The sequence below is a fragment of the Trachypithecus francoisi genome, unplaced genomic scaffold (genome assembly GCF_009764315.1).
Source record: "Trachypithecus francoisi isolate TF-2019V2 unplaced genomic scaffold, Tfra_2.0 Lachesis_group11, whole genome shotgun sequence".
NCBI lineage: Eukaryota > Metazoa > Chordata > Mammalia > Primates > Cercopithecidae > Trachypithecus > Trachypithecus francoisi.
The window spans coordinates 122,176,713-122,192,111 of NW_022681456.1; the positions used below are offsets into that span (position 1 = coordinate 122,176,713).

Here is a 15,399-nt window from a genome sequence, read left to right on the forward strand (position 1 = left end):
TGGACGGATCACGAGGTCAGGAGATCGAGACCATCCTGGCGAACACGGTGAAACTCCGTCTCTACTAAAATACAAAAAAAAATTAGCCGGGCGAGGTGGCGGGCGCCTGTAGTCTCAGCTACTCCGGAGGGTGAGGCTAGAGAATGGCGTGAACCCGGGAGGCGGAGCTTGCAGTGAGCTGAGATCCAGCCACTGCACTCCAACCTGGGCAAACAGAGCAAGACTCTATCTCAAAAAAAAAAAAAAAATTATGGCACAGGGGGTGGCATGGAGAACGTAGTACGGAGAGTTTGAGAGGGAGGGAGAGATTGTTGCATATAAACTAAGAGAGAGAGAGAAAAAATGGCACAAAATGTTTGGGTCTCGGAGTGAAATAGAAGTAGAAAGCTCTCAAAATAAAAAAAGAGACAAGCTCATCCTTATCTTCCCCTCCTTTTTCTTTTCTTTCTTTCTTTTTTTTTTTTTTGAGACGGAGTCTCGCTCTGTCGCCCTGGCTGGAGTGCAGTGGCCGGATCTCAGCTCACTGCAAGCTCCGCCTCCCGGGTTTACGCCATTCTCCTGCCTCAGCCTCCGGAGTAGCTGGGACTACAGGCGCCCGCCACCTCGCCCGGCTAGATTTTTGTATTTTTTTAGTAGAGACGGGGTTTCACCGTGTTAGCCAGGATGGTCTCGATCTCCTGACCTCGTGATCCGCCCGTCTCGGCCTCCCAAAGTGCTGGGATTATAGACTTGAGCCACCGCGCCTATAAAGACAATCTTAATAGGTCTTTATTTTTGAAAAATTTTTAGCTTTTCCTTTAAAACTAGTTTAGATCTTTTCTAAATCTTCAGAATCAAAATATGTAAAGTAAATTAAAATTTACTTAAAATTTTACTAAAAAAATTTTAAAACTATTAGTTAAAATTTAACTATTAGTTAAAAAAATTTTAAAACTATTAGGTAAAATTAAAACTATTAGTAAGAATATAATTGGTAAGAGAAATTATGGTAAGAATAATTTTCCAGGAATAAGAAGAAAATACAATGCAATTTTGTTTTGGGAATTCTTACTCATTTAGGCTGTATTTCTTTAATTTTCTGTTTAATTTAATTTTCTTATCTATGTTCAATTAAAAAAATAGGAGTTTGAAATGTGCTTCTCTTTATTTTTGGACTTTAGCACCAATATATGCTTTATTTCTATTCTAGTCTGAGGCAAATTTCTCCATTTGTTCAATTTCTTTTCCCTAGTTAGCTTACTTTTTCCAAGTTTTTTCTCTTTTACACCCAGAGGTAACCTTGAAAAGCTAAGTGTGATAGCTTCATTTCTACAGGTGTGCCTTGTTGGGGAAATATAATGAAAGTAAAATCTCCCAACCCAGAAGTCCTCTGCATAAGGGTACTGGAGAAGGAAAGCACTTTAATTATAGAATAATCATTAAGCCAGAACGTGAGTGCATCACAGCCAATCTGGTAAGAGTTTGCAAAGACAGAAAGGAACCCCAGCCTTTTGTATGGCTGAGCTGATGCAGCCCATTACATACATGTTCTAAAGCACTAACTAGCCTTCAAGTAAGGGGACTTGACTGCACCATTTATCACACATAATTTGTCCTAGATTCACTTGGTCTTGGGAGTGACCTTGTGTGTTAGTTAATGGGATTTATTCTAAATAAAAAATAAACTCTTCTTATCTTCATGATAAGAGGTAGTTTAACTTGGAGCAAGGTGCTCATCGAAGCTGGCCTCCGACCCTCCTGCAGAAATTGCAGATAGGGGTGCTATGTCCTTTGATGCTGATATTTCAAAGAAATGACTCCCACATTCTTCATAATGCTGATGATCCTACCCAGCATTCAGAAAGGTTTGGTTACACTGCTAAGAGGAGAAAAGACTTAAAGTAACAAGTTTTCTAAGGAAACTAAAGAAAGGGAGGGAGGATTGGTCTCTTCCTTTATTTTCCACAGAGAGAATTAAAACTATTTAAAGTATTTATTTGTCCGTACACCCTGCAATAATGGATGCTTTTCTGTTTAACTGACAAATGGAGATTGCCAATGGTATAGCTGTCAACAGCTATACCAGACAGGATGAAATAGCACATCAATGCTTGGAAATACATTCAATCATATAATTAATCATATCATTATTTTTTGTAGTAAATTTTTCTATAACATGGTTTTACTCTTTGGAAATCACCCCTTCTTTTATTTTATTGAAAAATCATGGAAAGGTCAGTGGTGATGCCAATGAGGATTAAGGAAAAAAACACATTAAAAAGCTGACCAAAGAATAAATGTTTGGGGGGGGAGGGCACAATTTTTAGAAATTGAATTTGGGAGCTATAGGCACTCTTCATAACAACAACAACAAAAATTGTTTAAGATTTATTTATTTATTTAATGAGCATTCCTCTAAGGTATGCATGCCCACTACACAACGACCGACATATCGACCCGCCTCTTACACAGAACAAGTCAAGGCTGTGTACTCAGGACCTTTGTAGTCGCCACTTGTCATGGGATGACAGGCACATGGTTCAGACTTAAAACCAGTCGTCATTCTGGGCACAAGGTTAGCCAAGCCCAAATAAGCCCAACGTAGCCACATCTGATCCATAGATCAATGAGAGGGAGAAATAAATATTTCTTGTTGGAAGCCACTGAGTGTGGGGTTGGGTTTTTAAATCGCCATTATTGCAGCAATAATGAAGATACCCTTAATATCTCTTTAAATATACTTTATTTTCTCAGAGTAGTTTTAGTTTCATAGAAAAATTGAGCAGAAAGTGAGAGAGCTCTCATGTGCACCCTCTGTTCCCATATGGACAGGTTCCCTCACTATCAATATTCTGCACCAGAGTGATCCATTTGTTAACAATCGATGAAGTTACTTAATACATCATTATCACTGAAGGCCACAGTTCACATTAGGGTTCGCTCTTGGTGTTGTACATTCTATGAGTTTTGGCAAATGTATAATGATATGTATCCAATATACATTATATATAGTGCCATGCAGCATAGTTTCACCACCCTAAAAACTTCCTGTGTTTCACCTAATTATCTTTCCCTCTCTACAACCCCTGTCAACCATTGATCTTTTTACTGTCTCCATCGTTTTGCCTGTTCTAGATATTGTACGGTTTGGATACTTGAATACAGCCAGAGCTGAAAGAAGTCACTGGGATTGAAGAGGGAAAGGGGAATAGAATAATATCTGACAGATAAGCAGGAGCATTTTCCTTTAATACCTTGTACACTATGGTAAAACATTCATTGTTATCTGATGGACCATGCAAAGCTATAGAAGAAGAGATCTAAGCAAATGAAAAAAAAATTTTTTTAAACCTGTCTTTTAGAACATAGATTTTGGAGGTATAAATGACAGGTATTACTGATGGATGTCAAGTCTGTGAGCCAGGGAGAAACAAGCAAAATACACAGGTCTTGCACCTGCACCATAGATCTGCGTGGATGTGAATAACATTACTGAGATGACTGGGTGACCAGGTATAAAGTGAGATTGATTGCGTTGGGGAGCAGTTAGGAATGACCAATGACATTGGAAATGTTTAGGTTCGTTATGTTTGAGATATTTATGAGATAGTGCATTCATTTTCTATTGCTGCAGTAACAAATTATCTCATACTTTGTGGCTCAAAACAACATAAATGTATTCTTTTATCTTAATAGTTACAAGTTAATGCTTTAGGTACATGTATAAAAATAATTTTCTAAAATATATGTGTTTAATAATAACATACTAATGAATATTTGATCTTCTAATTAAATCAAGTATATACTATTTTATAGCCAAGAACACTTTACAAATATATCTTCAGAAATGATGCTCGAAGTGAGTGGGTTACAGAGGAGATGGGAGGTGTTTGCTTCATCCTAAGCTTATCTGGAGAAAGAAAATTCAGTTTTAAAATGGCAGTTAAAAATACATAGGTTCTCTCAAGCCTGTAATCCCAGCACTTTGGGAGGCCGAGACGGGCGGATCACGAGGTCAGGAGATCGAGACCATCCTGGCTCACACGGTGAAACCCCGTCTCTACTAAAAAATACAAAAAACTAGCCGGGCGAGGTGGCGGGCGCCTGTAGTCCCAGCTACTCGGGAGGCTGAGGCAGGAGAATGGCGTGAACCCGGGAGGCGGAGTTTGCAGTGAGCTGAGATCCGGCCACTGCAGTCCAGCCTGGGTGACAGAGCAAGACTCCATCTCAAAAAAAAAAAAAAAAAAAAAATACATAGGTTCTTTTTGAAAAAACAAACAAACAAACAAACAAACAAAAAACATGGATTCTGGTCAGGTTTTACTCAACAACAGTTGCCAAGGAAAATAAACATATTTACGTTTAAATAACATGAAAGCTTACTTTTCCACACTTCCCAGAGAAATTATTCAGAAACACATATCGGAACTAAAGTATCAATATGTTCGAATACTCCTTATCTAACGAAGTGTTTTCTATAGTTATTCAGTGATTGATGGGATAGGCTTTGTCTGCTTGGGTTGCCCTGAAAGTAGAATTTGAGATAAGGGCTTGGATGCAGATAATTCATTTCACTGGGGATCCCAGGAAACATGAGTGAGACAGCAGGGAGACTGTGTCAAAAAAGGACAAAGGCTAATTTAAGGATTTGTTGTGGAGTCTGCTTCCTGAAAATCTGGGAGATGGATTTCAGGGGGACTTCATGAGAAGCATTTGGAATGCCTCCCACAGTTCTTGACTAAGAGCAGAGGTGAGAGCATTTGTCTACTGGCCCTGGTTCTCTGCTGGTTGAAGCTTTTGGGAAGTGCAGGCTTAAGGCTTCCAAGAACAAACTTGATAGACATCTCAGTTACAAAGTATCTTCTTTTCCATCTCATTTTCCTTATCCTAGAATGAGGAGGTTTCAAAGGACATCTGACCACATGGTGTGCTGTATTCTGCAAGTGCAAATTCATCTGAAAGACAGTAATTGTTATTAGAAAGTTTTATAGCATTGTTCAAGAAGAAAGCATCTTTATTTCTTATCTGTTTAGAAATAAATTCCCCTAAATCTGTGCTACTATAACAGTTTCTTTGCTTAACAGCTTCCAAATATACTGTATTTTTATTCTTCTGATTTACATCACACTGCATGCATACCCATATGATCATTCTTAAGTGTTTCAGGTATGATGTTTTGTATATGATACATATTAAAACCTAACAGAGGTTAGGGCTTTCTCTTCTAGAATAAAGTGTCTATTTTACCACAAGAGCTGGAGGGACAGTGAAGACTTAGCTCAACCATACAGGTTTTTGTAAAGAAGTAAAGATGTGCTTACCAAATGTGTAGGTACTCAAAGTTTGTAAACTACTGTTGACTTACACTTAACACTTAATAGTTTGCATCACTATTGATTCATTCCCTTTTTTGGAGGAAATATTTATCAAGATAGCATGTATAAAACAGGTTTTTGTTTTCTAAAAAAGTCTGTGAGTCATTTATTGGCTGAGGTCATCTGACTTGAAAATAATTAACTTGTCATTTTAATTTTTTAATTGGTAAAGTTATTAGACCTATGTTTTAATGTGTTCATAGACATAATTTTTACCTAGCAAAAGCACATGTTCAGATAAGCTTCAATTTCAAAACAGAAGACCTCATTTCGAGATTGTATTCTGCTACTTACTTGTTTGGTGTTATCAGTAAGAATTTACCTTTCCTGAGCCTTGGTTAAAACATTAATAACACCATAAGAACTTGGTTGAAACAAAACAAAACAAAATCCAGACACCCAAAGTTACCTGACCAAGTAGCTCTGATTATAAATTTTTTATTTAAAAATTTCACTGTGCTAAGCAATATATGAATAGATAGGTGGTAGCTAACTACATAAACAGATGCCCAGACTAGCCTGTTGAAGGATGAGAGTCAAGAATAAGCTGATTAAGCTGCCAGTCAGCCAGCCGACAATCAAGAGCCAGTACAATGCTAGATATATGAATAAGGCCTCCTAGAACATCCAGCTGGCCAACTCACCAGGTGAATTACAGGTGCAATTCAAAGAGGGAAGAGCTGAACCAGCCCAAACCAGTCACCGTGCACCAATCAGCTTGGCTGATCCATAGAATTGCAAGGAATAATAAGTGGTTGTGACTTTAAAAATATGTTTTCTAAGAATATTTTTATGAACATATCTTTATCATCTCTAATAGTATATGTCTCTTTTTCTCTTCAAATAAACACATAATTTCTGTATCCTGTAATTCACACTAATGCATAAACTATGCCAACCTTCATGGCCATTAACTTTATTTTGCCTGAATCTATATTCAGCTAGATAGCCTACTTCACATTTATTTTCCAATAATTTAAGTGAACATCTTAGTGAGAAGACTGGTTAAGAAAAATCAGGCCAGTTTTGTCCATTTAGGTAGAAAAAAACCTCAAATTTTGCTCTTGAAATTCTGATGCTTTTTGTATTAGGCAGTATGAACAGTTACAAAACACCAAATAAGGGAAGAAGATTTCAAAAATAAGAACTGTAACAGCAGTAGGGAAAACAAAAATTGGTTTAACTATTTAGGTTGGTGCAAAAGCAATCGTGGTTTTCGCCTTGAACGTAATGGCCAGAACTGCAATTACTTAATGACAAAAACCACAGTAACTAAATACATTTCTTACCGGTTTCATAATAATCATAGAGCTGAACAGATGCTGGCTTGATGTTGGATACGAGTGCATCTTGTTTGATGGAGAATGAGAATTGAATTTCTTTTTGAGTAACCTGAGAATAAATCAATATTGTTATGCATATTGAGATGTATTCCCTCAACTTCTTTTCATTTCAAATATTCAGAATTATTTTAGCACTACTGTTTCGATACTTATGCTCTTAGGAAAACTTTTTTAAACATAAAAAAACAAAGACAAAAGTAAAACCACATTATGCCTCAAGCATATACATCAACACACAAACCAAGTTATGACAGTAAACTCACATTCTCCAGATAGAAAAAGACATGGGTGGCTTTGATTTCTACTCGTTGTACTTTGCCATCTTCCTGAAGCTAAAAATAAGGAAGAAAAGTGTGCTGAAAATTCAGGGAACTAGGATTGCAAACATCTAGTGATCCAAAGATAAAATATTTGCTTTCAACTTGGAAGTTTTCCTGCATCTTTATAAATACTTGCCATGTTTCTATAAAGCTACAACAACAAATATTTATCTTTGAGATTTATTCATTCGACATTTTTGAGACATCTATCTGTATATATTAGTTTCTAATTTTAAATAAATAGAATAATAGAATGAATATAATAATAACTAAATACTAACTCATTTACTTGTTTTTTATTGATACACTGTTTTGACAATATAAGAATATAAATTAATTTGAGAACCTCAATGTTTTACTTTAAGATACACATAAGATTCAAATTTTACTCCTTAAGAATAGAAAATGTATTCCTTTTTAAAATAAACTTGTGGCCAATGTATAGTATAGCAGAGGGCTCAACACATTGTATCTATTCTGAAGTTATTTCAATTAACAACATTTAAATCTTTACCTTCTTAACTGATGATCTATCTGGTACAAATCCTGAAAGCATCTTCACATCAATGATTGCCATGTTGGAAGAGTTGCGCTTTCCATAATAACTTTTTTTTTAAAAAATACAAAATTTAAAATTCAGATAAACTTTGATCATTATTTAGGAAAACAAAAAATAAAATGTATTTTCATGCAAAAAAAAGTTTATTTTATCATCCCCTTTATAGAGTTTATTGTTCCGAGACTGGAATAATTTAATAATAAACTGAAGTTAGTGGTGCTCCGAAATGACACAACATGCATCTTAATTCATTCCTAAGTGGACCCAGAGAATTGAACCGAGGTCTGATAACCTCGTTTTAGAATTTTATGTTTCAAAAGTAAGAGTTTGCAATGTATTGATTTACAAACTAGAAATCAAGAAAATGTACCTCTTGAGGAGGAATTTATAGAACTTTTTTCCCTTACAACTTCCTCCTGGTCCATATTTTTTCGAAGTCAGATTTATTTTTGCACCTACCATAATCTTATAAAATTTAGACAATTTAAACAAGATGAAATATATTTTCCAAGAGGATAAAGACAGGCCAGTCTTTCACATACAATAATTGGAATGTGGTTTCACTTGGAGGCAGAGAAAGACACTAGGCTACCTGAATTAGAGGTGGAGGGATATCTATGTTTACCAAAAAAAAAAAAAAAAAAAAAGAGTTGTTACCTGGCTGAAACAACAAGGTCAAATTTTGCATCAAATAATCCTCTGCAGAAAGCATTGGCTGTATTCACAGAAAGGGAAAATCCAGATGACTTCTTAGGGAGCAGGATGTTATATCTCAAAGTTGACTTGGAGAAACATAGAATATGTTGTTGATTAACTAAAGGATTAATATTAAATTTATTACCTCCACATTAACATTTCAACTTAAATTTTTACCTCTCTGCTTCTTTTTTTCTATACAATTATATACAATATACTAGTAACACTAATTCTATACAATATACTAGTAACACTACTAACTTTAGCTAACATTTATTGAACATATACTCTGCACTTACTTTTAAATGCTTTTTTATATAATAATTCTTTTAATGTTTCCAACAATCCTTTGAGGTAGATGCTAGTTTTAACCTCCATTTTATAGATGAGGGAAATGGGGGACAGAAAGATGAGTAACTTGTCCAAACTCATACAGCTACTGAGTAGCAGAGTTAGACTATATCTATGCTGTGTTTTGGATAATAATTAAAATGATCTGATTTCAGCCTTAAGCAACTGATAAAATTACTATAATATCAGAACTTCAGGAATCAAGGTAAATACCAAGAATACAATGAATAAATTATAAGAGAAATTGTAGAATCTAAATCCAAGATAAAACGACTTGGTAGGAGGCTTGGTTAAAGACTTAACTTGACCTAACAATCCCACTTCAGGAAATATTTCCAGAAGATATACCTGTCCAAGTACAAAGTCGTATATACACATTATTAATTTCAAAGTCATATGTAATGGTCAAAGAGGGAAACTACTGCCAACTGTCCGGAAACATTTGACATATTGAGTATACTCTGGTATATTGGACTATACAGTATGGCAATGCCAGCTAATAAAGGTAGAAGGTGTGATAGAATTAGAAAATCACCACTTTGTAGTTCTTAATGAAATGGTTGATCAGGTAAAGATCATCAATGCGTGTTAAGACTTTTAGGTAAAAATTGATGATGAACTCAACATCTTCACGATCCCAATGTAATATTTTGAATGTTAATTGTTGGTGCAAAGAAGAAAAAAGCAGCAACATTAGTGGGGAAGTATGGCTATCACCACCTTTAATCCAGTGATCAAACTTCACATCACTAATAATGATGTGCCTCTGGATGTGATACAATATAAATATAGATCCAACTTTTAGTTACAGAAGGCACAGAATGAGACAACAAATTAAATGACAGCAGAAGAAAACAATCTGGTAAATTCAGAATTAGGGAAATTCTACACCACAACTGGCCTGATCTCTTCAACAAATTAATGTCACAAAAAATACAAAAAACTTGATAGATCTGTTAGGTTAAAAGAGACTTGAGAAGCATAACAAACAGCTGCAAAGTATGGTCTTTGATTGAATCCTAATTTGAAAAACAACCATAAAGTATATTTGGGGATAGAGGTTTGATAATGAGATTATATCACAATACAAACTATTGTTATTTATTTATTTTTGAAATGGAGTCTCACTCTGTTGCCCAGGTTGGAGTGCACTGGCATGTTCTTGGCCCATTGCAACCTCTCTCTCCCGGGTTCAAGCAATTAATTCTCCTGCCTCAGCCTCCCGAGTAGCTGGGATTATGGGCACACACAACCACACTCAGCTAATTTTTGTATTTTTAGTAGAGATGGGGGTTTCACCATGCTGTCCAGGTTGGTCTCGAACTCCTGACCTCAAGTGATCCGCCCACCTCGGCCTCCCAAAGTGCTGGGATTACAGGTGTGAGCCACTGCACCTGGCCAAGCTATTGTTAATGTGTGGTTGCTCTGATAATGGCATTGCAGTTACATAATTGCATGTCCTTATTTATTTTTTGGAGATCCATATATAACATATTTAGGAGTGGCATGATAACTCTAATTTACTTTAGAATTCAGCAAAACAATGTGAAGCAAAAATGACCAAATGTGAACAAACTATTAAATGTAGTTATTCGTTCGTTATACTATTCTCTCTAGTTTCACTTAGATTATAAGTTTGGATACGTTGGGGGGTAAAAACGCCCACAATTACCTGCACATAAACACAGCCATTGCCGTTCACTTCCACCATATACTTTCCCTTAGTTGTTGGCCATGGAATTTGCTGTAGCAACAAACGGTTCTTATCATTCACTTGGAAGGCTGTATTGAATCCTTGGTCAGAGAAAATCTGCACTGAATTCTGTCTACTCTTCGAGAAAGTGAGCCTCTGGAATAGCGTCAGAGCTTGGAGAGCCACCATGGTATCCTAAAAGAAGAACGGCAAATTGTATGAAAGCATACCATGGGATTTAGCAGTCAAATACAACTGAGATTTATTTAAAAATAATTTAAAATGCGATTACATCTTTTTCCATGCATTTTGCTTTGTTTTGTGAACTATACTGTCTTGGGTGCTGTATAATTTAAACAAATAAATGCGGTTTGTGGCAACCTTTCTGTTCAAATCTTCAACACAAACAAAACATTGTTTAATAGAATAAAAATGTAAGAAAATGCCAAGAAAATTTTTTTTAAATGCCTATCAAATCAGGTTTTGTTTTACCAAACATCAAAGCATACAACGAGGCCAAAATGTCAATGGAAAAAACAAAAAGACTAAAAAGATGACAAAATATATATGACTTTATATTTCAATAACAGTAGCATTTCAAATCATTGGGACAATTAATTATTACATCAATGACACTGAGACAACTGGCTGGCCATTTAAAGTTAGGTCTCTACTGTAACTCTATCAAAATACATCCTATAAAATTGTATCCCATAAAATTATATCCTATAAAATCAAAATATATCCTATAAAATGAATCAGTAATAGAAATACGATGAATTAATTCATATTACAGAAAAGTCTGATAATATATTCATATATTTTTTGTGTTGAGTACTACTCTTAGTTTTAAAGTGAGAATCTTCAGTAGAATAATTATATTAAGTGAAAATGAAAAGAAAAGAATGTGTATTTTAAAGCATGATAAAAATTGGAAGAAAAACAAAGTTGACAAGGATGTTACATGCATTAGTAAGGTTAATATCTTTACTATATCCAGAAGTCTTACACATAATCAAGGAAAATATTAATATCCCTATTAGGAAATGTACAAATGATATGACCAGGAAATTTATAATACATGATACAAAAGAGAACTTTAAAAAAATGAAAGCATATTCTATCTAAGTAGAAACCAGGGAGATTTATTTTTATACAGAATGAATTACTAATTTTATTGTATCAGATCAAGAGAAATGATTTTGAAATTATATAATGAAAGGTACACACTGCTGATGATAATGCAAATTGAGAACACCTTTTCTGATAAAATCATAGCTAATTTTATATAGAACATTTAGGAGGTTAGTACTTAAGTTTTTATTTTAAAAATTAAAGTAAAGCATATTTGAATAAGTATTTAGAGATTATTACTAGATAAAATGCTACATCTGTAAAAAACCTGAAAGACATCAAATTGAAAAATGACAGCAAGTTCAATAGTGACAACAATTACATTTAATTGCATACATGTAATGTATAAATTTAAAGACCAATACCACCAATGCAAAGCAAGTGCTCAATTTTCTTGTACATAGAAATTTTACAAAGATATAGAGTTACCTTTGTGGAGAAGAAACCTCCACGGGAATTTTGCTGCTTTGCCACCCAATGTACAATCTGAGATGCATAGGACAGTTCTTCTGAAGTCAGCCATGGCTTGAAAAGAAGAGCCAGTAGCCCATAACAGGTCATCTCTATATCTGCAGAGGAAGCCTGAGGGTAGTAGAAAGATGACGATCCTTCCATAGAAAACCTCTCTTCCAGTTCCCAGTACACGGAGCCACCTAACCAAAAAGTGAAAGGAATTCAACAGTGTCTGTGTCAAAGCATGGCATATAACTGTGTGTGGTCAAATGGGTGGTATTTGAGGGAGTGCAAACCTTACAACTGGTAATAAAGAAACATGAGGAGATGATAATTATCCCACTGCCAATCATTCTACTTATCCAGCATGTTACTTCCAGGAAGGGTCAAAAACACTCACCTACTCTTTTTGCTTTTTTGTTCAGCTCATTGAAGAAGAATTCCCTTTTGTCTTCATAGCCTACTAAACTGTAAGTGTAGGCTAGGAGAGCCTGCTCATAAGTAGTCATAGCTCTTTCCCTAGATACCGTCTCTAAGCACTGGAGACCCTTTTGAATAGCCATATACTGCAAAGAATAAAAAAGAAAAAATCAAATGTGCACACAGAAACACATACAAAAACACAGATGTAGATATGATCATTGCTGGAAAAAAATTAGGAATGAATCTTGTTTGTGCTGAAATGTTCAAAGGTCAAATACAACATATTCATTTTAATTTCTACATAGTTCCATCTGCACAGTGTAATTTGACGATTCAGAAGGATATTGATTCAGTATTATTCAGCATATGTGGTAGCTACAAACATATAGTTCTACTTCCTATTACTATATTGTTGGCATAAAATGTTCTAAGTTCATAAGAAGCAAGTTAGTGGTATCACCAGTGGGCTACATACCGAGACTGGGTGGCCAGCTTCAAGCAGAGCACTAATAACATATGCAGTTAGAGAGATTTCATTATCTTCTTTTCCCTGAATGAAACACAGCAGTAACATGTCAGTCTCATGGAATTCAGAGGAAGGGTATTTCTAAATCTAATATATTTGAAAACTCAGTATGGTTTTTTTTTTTCCTATATTTTTGGGAGGTGAAGTTTTTCATGTCCTCAAAAGATACTGTTTATAAAAAGTAGGAAATAGAGAACAAAAACCTGAACATTTTATATAAATAGGAACATCACTTGTCAAAATAACTTATGGGCCTCAGAAGGCATTTAGAATCAAGGGAGGGAGAGAATGTACTGCAAAGTTCTAATTTAATTCTCACCCTCATATTTACCCTAGAAATAATATAAAAAGTATCATGAAAAGAATGCATGCTATGATATTACTATGATTAAAAGAGTATAGTATAAAACAGAAATATTTTATAGTAGCATAATCAGTAGATCAATCAATAGAGCAGAGAGAAATCATATGAAGCACAGAAAACAATGTAACAAAGTTAGCCTCAAAAATCAGTAGAAACAGTATTCATTAACAAGAGGTGTCATGATAAGTGGTGAACCATTTGGAATATAGAAGTAAATTATATATAAATTACACAACATACTGAATAAATTCTAGTAGGTCAATAATTTAGTTATAAAGAAAATCAAACTAGCTCCAAAAGATTAAAAGGCAGTTACAAAGAAGAAAAATTAAACTAAAAATAATCATATGAAAAATATTTGACTTTTGAACCAATTGACCTATAAACAAAAATAGACATTAAGCACCATCTTTTTCCTTTCATATTTTCAAAGATTTTTGTTTTCATACCTACATTACTCAGAGTTAGCAGTAGTGCTATGAGTTAGATACTCTATATGTACAAAGAATCAAAATTGGCACAATTTTACTAAAAATCAATCTGGTGATGTTTTATCAGAACCTTAAAAAATTACACTTTTAGATAGCTATCCTAATTCAATAATGAACTAGGGGCCTATTTACATATAAGAATGTTAACAAAACATTATTTTGAGTTTATTAAGCATTACTGAAACCTCAAGAAAGATTTTGGTTTATTCATATGATGATGTATAGAGAGCTATTAATTTTATGTTTTTAAGTTATTCTAATGACATGGCAGAGTTATTATAAATAATGTTAGGTTTCAAAAAGGGAAGACTAAAAACTCATGCAGGATAATCTCAGTTATGTTTATAAAGTATAAGTAAAAAGACTGAAGGAAAATATTGCCAAAACATTAATGGTGATTATTTCTGAGTTGTTGACATATGAATAATATTTTGGTCGATATCTTACATGAAATTTCCAAGCTACTTTCAATAAATAAATACTACTATGAAAATTATGAAGAAAACATAAGTTTTAAAACACTTAGAAATAAAAGGCATATTCATTATGAACACTTATCTCAGTGATATTAGCAAGTAAGAGCAAAACAAATTGAATTCTAATAATAAAACAATATTGATAAAGAATTTCTTAAATGATAGAGCACTAAGCTATTAAGAATTATCCAGGTTCTATTACTTCTTTGTTCACACTTTTACTAATAATCCTGCCCCTGCACCCTGCCCCCAGTCACCACAATTACTGTTAGAATCTTCTAGAGTTTTTAACCTGACTGAAGGAAAGAAAATGTTCCATTTGCTATAAAGAAACATTTTATTGGTTTTCAAGATTATTAGTTTATGCTAGTAGAAATTCCAGTTCAACAATTTTTACCAATTTCTTCAGTGTACTTTGGGATTCACTAAACAATTATAATGAAAGAATAGAAAACTGTAAGGTAGAATATCATCAGTACCTTCAAAGCATTGTTAAAGACTTTGCCAAAATTTAGGAAGCAGCCATCTGGTTTCTGAATATTTAAGAGCCAAATAAGCGTTTGGGATTGAACTTTGTCATCGATATAAATGTAACGTTTAGCCTGTGCAAATGACTTGTAAACAAATGCAGTGAGCCTGAAAAAAAGATATATAGTGCATATTATAATAACCATTGAGAGGCTGGTGAATTCTCATTAAAATATGTGACTTGCTTCTGGCCAGGCGTGGTGGCTCACGCTTGTAATCCCAGCACTTTGGGAGGCCGAGGTGGGTGGATCACAAGGTCAGGAATTCGAGACCAGGTTGGCCAATATGGTGAAACCCCCTCTCCACTAAAAGTATGAAAATTAGCCGGGTGTGGTCGTGGGCACCTGTAATCCCAGCTACTTGGGAGGCTGAGGCAGAGAGTCGCTTGAACCTGGGAGGCAGAGGTTGCAGTGAGCCGAGATCACACTACTGCATTCCAGCCTGGGCAACAGAGCGAGACTCCATCTCAAAAAAAAGAAAGAAAGAAAGAAAAAAAGTGTAACTTGCTTCAATTATATTTTTTAGTTTCACATCCTGAAAATTTCTTTCTCAAATTCTAGCCAAACGTGTCCACCCACCCATCCCTTTGGCTTAAGGGATGATTTAAGTTATTCTAATGACATGGCAAAGTTATTACAAATAATGTTAGGTTTCAAGAAAGGAAGACTAACCTCTCATACAGGATAAT

At 34.6% G+C, this 15,399-nt stretch overlaps 1 protein-coding gene across 2 annotated transcripts in view; it reads right to left on the reverse strand.

Moving 5' to 3' along the window:
- Window positions 1-4,208: 4,208 nt before the first annotated feature.
- LOC117090787 (ovostatin-like) overlaps window positions 4,209-15,399 on the reverse strand; it is a 123,555-nt gene continuing 112,364 nt past the window's right edge. For both annotated transcript variants that reach the window (XM_033223390.1, XM_033223389.1), the window contains exons 26-35: window positions 14,663-14,819; window positions 12,802-12,876; window positions 12,304-12,469; window positions 11,880-12,103; window positions 10,296-10,511; window positions 8,234-8,358; window positions 7,532-7,622; window positions 6,961-7,029; window positions 6,644-6,746; window positions 4,209-4,934 (exon numbers count right to left, since the gene is read on the reverse strand). In XM_033223390.1, the coding sequence (XP_033079281.1) occupies window positions 4,867-4,934; window positions 6,644-6,746; window positions 6,961-7,029; window positions 7,532-7,622; window positions 8,234-8,358; window positions 10,296-10,511; window positions 11,880-12,103; window positions 12,304-12,469; window positions 12,802-12,876; window positions 14,663-14,819 (1,294 nt within the window). In that variant the 3' untranslated portion in view covers window positions 4,209-4,866. The remainder of the gene's footprint in view (window positions 4,935-6,643; window positions 6,747-6,960; window positions 7,030-7,531; window positions 7,623-8,233; window positions 8,359-10,295; window positions 10,512-11,879; window positions 12,104-12,303; window positions 12,470-12,801; window positions 12,877-14,662; window positions 14,820-15,399) is intronic.